Here is a 7,428-nt window from a genome sequence, read left to right as displayed (position 1 = left end):
TTAAAAAATTAAGATACAATTTGATAATTGTTTGGTTTTTTATTTTTAATTTTTGAAAACTAAGCCTATAACACCTCATCTACCTCTAAATTTCTTGCTTTGATATCTACTTTTTATCCATATTTTTTAAAACCAAGTCAAAATTTGAAAACTAAAAAAAAAAAAAAAGATAGATTTTGAAAAGAGTTATTTTCAAATATAGCAAAACGAACCAAAATATTTATAAATATAGTAAAATTCCATTGTCTATCTACTATTGCCCGCGATAAACTACTATTTGTATCTATCTGACACAAATGGTAGTCTACTGCGATCTATCACAGATAGATTGTGATATTTTACTATTATTTGTAAATATTTTCAACAGTTTTATTATTTAAAATAATTTTCCTTTTAAAAATTGTTTTTATTTTTAAAATTTGACTAAGAATTAAACTCAAGATCGATATACACCATGGTAAGAAAATGAAAAGAAATGGACTTACTTTTCAAAAAAGAAAAACGGAGAATAAAATGATTACTTAACGGGTCTACTTGTTCATCAGCTTTCCAATTCACAATAATTCTAATATATGCTTACAAACAAACAGTGGACAAACTATGATTCACCACTCCTGATGAACAATATTGTAGAATTCTATTGGGACTGGGAAAATTTAACCCACTGCAGTTTTGGAAGTGTTGGTTAAGAGCCTGGGTTGATATTTTTCTTCTTCAATTATTATTATTATTTTTTTTTTCCTTCTGATTTTGTATTTTGTTTTGGTTTGTAAAGGTGTACAGGGAAAACAAAAAGACAGAAAAAATACAAAAAAATATTCAACTAGAGAAAAATCCTCAAGCTAAGGTTAAGCAAAAACTGCACAAAAATTGAAAGCGAGCGGAGGATAAAGAGAGAGAGAATAAAAAGTCAAAATAATAATAATAAAGTTGGAGGGAGTTCATTAAAGAGAGAGAAAGGACATTCAATGCAAAATGTTTTAACATATGATGTGGGTCTCACGTAATCAAAGAATTGTAATCAAATTATTAACTATTTGGGAGGGAATGAGATTAGAGAGTTGGGCGTAATAAAAAAAATATGGAATCCATACTTGAATCATTGCAGAGTTTAGTAAACACCACCAAATCCCACAATTCTTGATTCTTATTCCCTAATTATGATTACATGTAGGTAAACGAGCCTTAAATTATTACAAATTTAAAAGTACAAGACCATATTACAATATAAAATTCAACAACTAAAATGATACTTTTAGGAAAGTTCAAGATCAAAAGTCTTTTTTAACCTATCTCAAGCGCAATAAATAGTATCCTCAACTTCTTTTGAAATGCAATCACCCATCACTTAAAATGGTAGAACTTCACTAGACAGATAAGAGTTGATAACAAGTCTTTATAATGTGAATAAAGAAACCAATTTGAGACAGAGGCACCAATATATGAACTAAAAATCTCATCCAACTGATGATGGGACTAAATATAAATGATGGAATGGTGTACCATAAACTTCCACATTACATCAATACAGACCACTTTCAGTCACTTCAACTGTTCTTTCTTTTTCTAGCTAGTGACCTCAACTGTTCTTCCTACATCGATTATTGTTTTGTCAAATACAAGGTGAATTGGAGGGTCCTGATTTGAATCCTCTTAATGTAAAAGAAAAGCAAATCAGTGAAACTGGATCATGATGAACTTCACAAAACTGGAAAAGGATGGACCCTACCCTCTACCAAATTCTAATACCTATAGTCACACTGTGAGGTGGCTTTTTCTACCAACCAAGTGGCCAACTCAATAATGGTTCAGAATGTTCAACGCGTATCTTTGATTCTTTGATACCCTTTTTCGCCTTTTCTTTGATTAGTCACGTGTGAATTCTTGTTCACAAGCCAAAAATGAAAGCATTTACACTAAGATAATGTCCCCCTACTCTTGACTGTTTGACAATTCTAGACACGCAAAGGGTGGGTAATGGGGCCTCTCTTACCAATTCTTAAAAGACATTTAATGTACTAAGAATCGATAACCAGAATAGGGTCATTAAATAAGATAGTTTGTTAGTACACGGTGTTTGATTTTTAAGTATGTTGCGTGTACTCACAACACTAGACACGGTTTTATATGTGTCATTGTAAATGTGGTTAAGAAACACAATTATAGACCTGGTAAATCATGTTTAAGAAACAACACTGTGTGACCCGTTTTGCTGCTGGTTTTGTGAATATTTTTGGTCATTTTTCTCGACTCTCTGTCATGTTGGAAGATTTAGATGGACGTTGGGTGTCCGATGTTATTATTACAGATCTTTCGTTCCCGTTGCTCCCAAATAAAGAAACATGATTACAGTCTGGGTAAATGTTATTATGGGTTTTTCTTACCACTTTTTAACCATCCTATTTTAACTACTATTTTATGAAACAATTCTATATTGTGCAGAAAAGCTCCCATCCTGACAGCAAAATATTCATTCAACACATGATATTAATGAAAAAGTAGTTTACCTACAGAGATTTTCTTTACAGAAAGTAAAGTAAAAGAGTCATTCCTACTTTTGACATTTCAAAGATAACATAACAATTAGCTAGATTACCTTTGTCGGTGAAACATGTGAGAGATTCACCTCAAGGAGAAAAGTGAACTAATTTGTCCTCTTGTTCAAGTGATCAGCTTGAAATTGTCTTAACAGCTGCAGGGACTGATGATAAAGGTTGAGGTCAATTCCATCAACATTCCTGCCAACACGTGCCCGCAGAGTTGCCTGAAAATAAAGCATCATTTAAGGCTCTTGTGTGTGAACATGAGACAAAGAGAAAGGTGGTCCTAATTAAATGGTATTTCACCTCATTATCTGACTGAACAAGTAGTTCACCAATAAATTGATATATGGAACCAATGCGAATGCTAAGTTCTCTCAGATGCTGTGTGTCGATCTTCAAGTTAACATTTCCATCAACAATTATGGCAATGGCTGTCTCTACAGAATACTCCACTAACCTGTCTCAAAGAACAGATAGTAATTATTTTCATCGTCACAGAATGAGTTAAGGAAAAGGAAACAGTTCAAAGATTCAAAAGTAGTCATCTATCTCATAGCAATAAATAAAATTAAAAAAAAAAAACAGTTGCATATATGTAAAGAACTATTTGAATATTAAGATTAACTTCCATTATTAGAAGTCATCAATGGGTAATCTGTTGTCATATCAAGTTAGAGAAGAATCATATGATGTTAGCACCATCAGATTACGTTTCAAAGTTTATTCCAGATTCAATTAAATGTCTGGTTTCTTGAAAAATGCATATAAGACAATGAACATTCACAATAACCAAGGAAATCGATCCCTTCCACATCCGATAAGATTGCAACAGCCAAGAAATTCAACATTGAATGCTAGTAAGAAAATAAACCTAAAGGATATAATTATGCTGCCCATAGTGAAAACATTGCATACATATCAAATCCCAATCTACGAAAACTCTACCGTTCTTTTCGATATGATATAGTTATCTGCAATAAAATAATTAATAGGCTGCAATGAAATAGTCTTTGGTGGTTTTTAGTTTTAAGAAGATAGCGAACATCTAGAGGATAAAATGTAAGTGGATCATTCCATTGCTAAGAAAATAAAGGCAGCCCAAATTTCAAACAGACAGTTATAGAAGACAAATTCAAGCAAAATCTACCAAGAGAATCAATGCACCAATCAAGTTCAAGCCCAAATTCTTAGGCTCATACTTAAAGTTGTACAAAGCATACAAGAAATAGGTAAACTTTACTTTCCGGTAACTCTAAGTGAAGCCCCATCCTTGAAGAACTCAGAAGATGGCTTCATCAGGTCTTTCAGTGAAACCAACGCCCCTGATTTTATTGCAGCTGAAGCCATCCAGTAAAATCCTCTTTCTAATTCTCACAAAAAGCACTCTGATCACTCCAACAAGTCAAATCCCATATGAAAGATATGTAAATCTTAGATAGTAATCAATCAATTCTTTAAAATGAAGATAAAATGATAGAGTAACTATTAAACCAGTCCTCCAAAGTTAAAATTCATCCTTCAACCATTATTCTTTACTATAACATGTCACATGCTGCCATGTTACAGAGTTTCATATCTGAATTCAATGCTTTTGAATACAACCCCTGTCTTCTAAATTGAATTATTCAGTCAAGCTGCAATTGTCAAATCCCCATAAGAGGATTCTACTTCCCATTCCAAGCATAACAAAAAAAATTCCCCCAACCTAACTCATCTACATATATAATGAATTACCTTTTTCACCAAAATTCCAAATCCTTAATATACTCAAACTAGGAAGCGATCCCTGATGCATTCCCACCAAGGAAACAAATTCTGCGAATTTCTACAGTTTCAAAAGATTAATGACTACGGTACGGCTCACAAAAAGTGAAAACCCTAAAGATTCCAGAGGGGACAAATACATGAATTCTACGAATCAATCATGAGTTCAACAATGAATTGAAATGCGAGAAAAGTTGAAAGGGAAATCCCACTGAGGGCAATCTTAAACGATCAAAATACATTCAGATTCTTGAAGCACCATAACTCTCAAAAACAGAGGAGTAAAAGGATTTCAAACGAGAGAGAGAACACTGATTATTCACCTTAAAGTGGAATCTGACACCCTTTTGGCTATAAAAGCTTTGAATCACTCCTCTTACAGTGGTGAAGTGGGTACATGGGCTGCTGATGCCGAGCCCCGTGTCATAACCATTTCGACCGGTTTTGATAATGATTTACAAGTCGTATGTTAATTATTTAGGTCTGTTTCGATAATTATTTTGTTTTTTTTGTTTTTGTTTTCTAAAATGAAGTCTATGAATACTATTTCTATCTCAAAATTTCTTTCTTATCTACTTTTCACTAATAATTTAAAAGACCAAATCAAATTTTGAGAATTGTGAGGTGAAATTTTAATTTTAAAAAATAAGAGGGAACCAACCTTTGGTCGGAGAATTCCACATTGGAAAATTTTTATTTGGAAGCCTCCATTTTGTACTCTAACCTTGGGCTTTGGGTTTGGGCTCCAAGGGTACCTATGTTTTGGAGGGAGTGAGGAGATAGAGTAATATGGGTTCGATGGACGTCTTATTTTTTTTTAATAATTAAAATCGAAAAAACTTAGTCCTCCGCACGTGCTTTTTCCATCTCTTGCGGATTTCCATGTTGAAGGCCGCAGTTCAGAATACAACTCATTTTTTCACCTTCTTCTATTCTCCAATTGAAAGCTCTCCTCTCGTTCTCTTTCACTTTTCGTTTTTCGAGCAGTCCGTCTGCAAGGGTGTGTGTTCCGGTTGGTAACGGTGTATTTTTTATCGGATTTTCATTTTTGGGTTGTTTTATCCTGGGGACGATGTGACAGTATTTCTGACCTACTTGCACATTTGGGCAGAGCCACGAAACGTCTTGAAAGCAAAAGATGTTGTTCTTTCTCAACGTCAAGAAAGTTTCCGACACTTGTACTAGAGATAAGCTGATCATCCCTCTAGAAGAACCAACTGAACAATATATAAAAGAAGCTGCTGACTAGGAGGAGAAAGACTTTCTTTGTAAGAACTTTATTTTAAATGGTTTGACTGATGATCTGTATGACTACTACAGTACAATGAAGACAACAAAGAAGGTATGGGATGCCCTGCAAAAGAAGTACGACACCAAGGAGGCCGGGTCGAAGAAATATGTTGTTAGCCGTTATCTCAAGTTCTAGATGACGGACGACAAATTCGTGGAGGCCAATCCCATGAACTTCAGAAGATAACCCATGAGATAATTACTGAAGATATGCCTCGAACGATTCCAATTTGTTGTTATTATTGATAAATTGCCCCATTTGTGAAAGGAATTTAAGAATATTTTGAGGCATATGACCAAGGAGTTCTCTTTGGAGAATCTTATCACCCAGCTAAGGATTGAGGAGGAAGCCCGGAAGCAGGACCAAAGAGAGGAGGTGAACGCCGTATCTAGGAAACCTGCCTCTGCAATGGTAAAACCTGACCAAAAATCAAAGGGGACAAAGAGAAAATGTCAGAACCAACAGAAAAAAAAAAGAAGCACCCTTCAGGAGAAACAGTATAGATCCTCTGCTTTAATTATAATAAACTTGGGCACATGGCTAGGAACTGTAGGAATAGGCGTTGTCCTGCTGGTCAGGCGAACCTGACAGAAGAATCGTTAGTCGCCATGATCACAGAAGTAAATGTGATCGGTGGTTGTGAAGGGTGGTGGCTAGACACTGGTGCTACACGCCATGTCTGTCACGACCTTAGTCCTGTCTCTTATACACATCTAGATGTGTATAAGAGACAGCCCTTTAGGAAAGAGAGATACCTATGTTTTGGAGGGAGTGAGGAGATAGAGTAATATGGGTTCGATGGACGTCTTATTTTTTTTTAATAATTAAAATCGAAAAAACTTAGTCCTCGCGCACGTGCTTTTTCCATCTCTTGCGGATTTCCATGTTGAAGGCCGCAGTTCAGAATACAACTCATTTTTTCACCTTCTTCTATTCTCCAATTGAAAGCTTCCTCTCGTTCTCTTTCACTTTTCGTTTTTCGAGCAGTCCGTCTGCAAGGGTGTGTTTTCCGGTTGGTAACGGTGTATTTTTTATCGGATTTTCATTTTTGGGGTTGTTTTATCCTGGGGACGATGTGACAGTATTTCTGACCTACTTGCACTTTGGGCAGAGCCACGAAACGTCTTGAAAGCAAAAGATGTTGTTCTTTCTCAACGTCAAGAAAGTTTCCGACACTTGTACTAGAGATAAGCTGATCATCCCTCTAGAAGAACCAACTGAACAATATATAAAAGAAGCTGCTGACTAGGAGGAGAAAGACTTTCTTTGTAAAGAACTTTATTTTAAATGGTTTGACTGATGATCTGTATGACTACTACAGTACAATGAAGACAACAAAGAAGGTATGGGATGCCTGCAAAAGAAGTACGACACAAGGAGGCCGGGTCGAAGAAATATGTTGTTAGCCGTTATCTCAAGTTCTAGATGACGGACGACAAATTCGTGGAGGCCAATCCCATGAACTTCAGAAGATAACCCATGAGATAATTACTGAAGATATGCCTCGAACGATTCCAATTTGTTGTTATTATTGATAAATTGCCCCATTTGTGAAAGGAATTTAAGAATATTTTGAGGCATATGACCAAGGAGTTCTCTTTGGAGAATCTTATCACCCAGCTAAGGATTGAGGAGGAAGCCCGGAAGCAGGACCAAAGAGAGGAGGTGAACGCCGTATCTAGGAAACCTGCCTCTGCAATGGTAAAACCTGACCAAAAATCAAAGGGGACAAAGAGAAAATGTCAGAACCAACAGAAAAAAAAAGAAGCACCCTTCAGGAGAAACAGTATAGATCCTCTGCTTTAATTATAATAAACTTGGAACACTGGC

The 7,428-nt window shown here is 35.4% G+C and overlaps 1 protein-coding gene across 4 annotated transcripts; it reads right to left on the bottom strand.

Annotated features, from left to right (window-relative positions):
* Nucleotides 1-2,434: 2,434 nt before the first annotated feature.
* LOC120079011 (CST complex subunit TEN1) lies at nt 2,435-4,744 on the bottom strand. 4 transcript variants are annotated; one of them, XM_039033180.1, is made up of 4 exons: nt 4,631-4,744; nt 3,784-3,907; nt 2,847-3,000; nt 2,435-2,764 (listed from the first exon to the last, which is right to left on the bottom strand). In XM_039033180.1, the coding sequence occupies exons 2-4, from the start codon at nt 3,888-3,890 to the stop codon at nt 2,645-2,647; spliced, it is 381 nt and encodes a 126-aa protein (XP_038889108.1). In that variant the 5' UTR covers nt 3,891-3,907; nt 4,631-4,744; the 3' UTR covers nt 2,435-2,644. The 4 variants fall into 4 exon arrangements, with proteins under 4 accessions (XP_038889108.1, XP_038889106.1, XP_038889107.1 ...); XM_039033178.1 differs by having other exon boundaries at nt 3,784-3,928; nt 4,631-4,737; XM_039033179.1 differs by lacking the exon at nt 4,631-4,744 and adding an exon at nt 4,278-4,623 and having other exon boundaries at nt 3,784-3,928.
* Between the last annotated feature and the right edge of the window lie 2,684 nt (nt 4,745-7,428).

Source organism: Benincasa hispida, chromosome 6 (assembly GCF_009727055.1).
Source record: "Benincasa hispida cultivar B227 chromosome 6, ASM972705v1, whole genome shotgun sequence".
NCBI lineage: Eukaryota > Viridiplantae > Streptophyta > Magnoliopsida > Cucurbitales > Cucurbitaceae > Benincasa > Benincasa hispida.
This window is presented reverse-complemented; position numbering and strand designations above follow the sequence as displayed.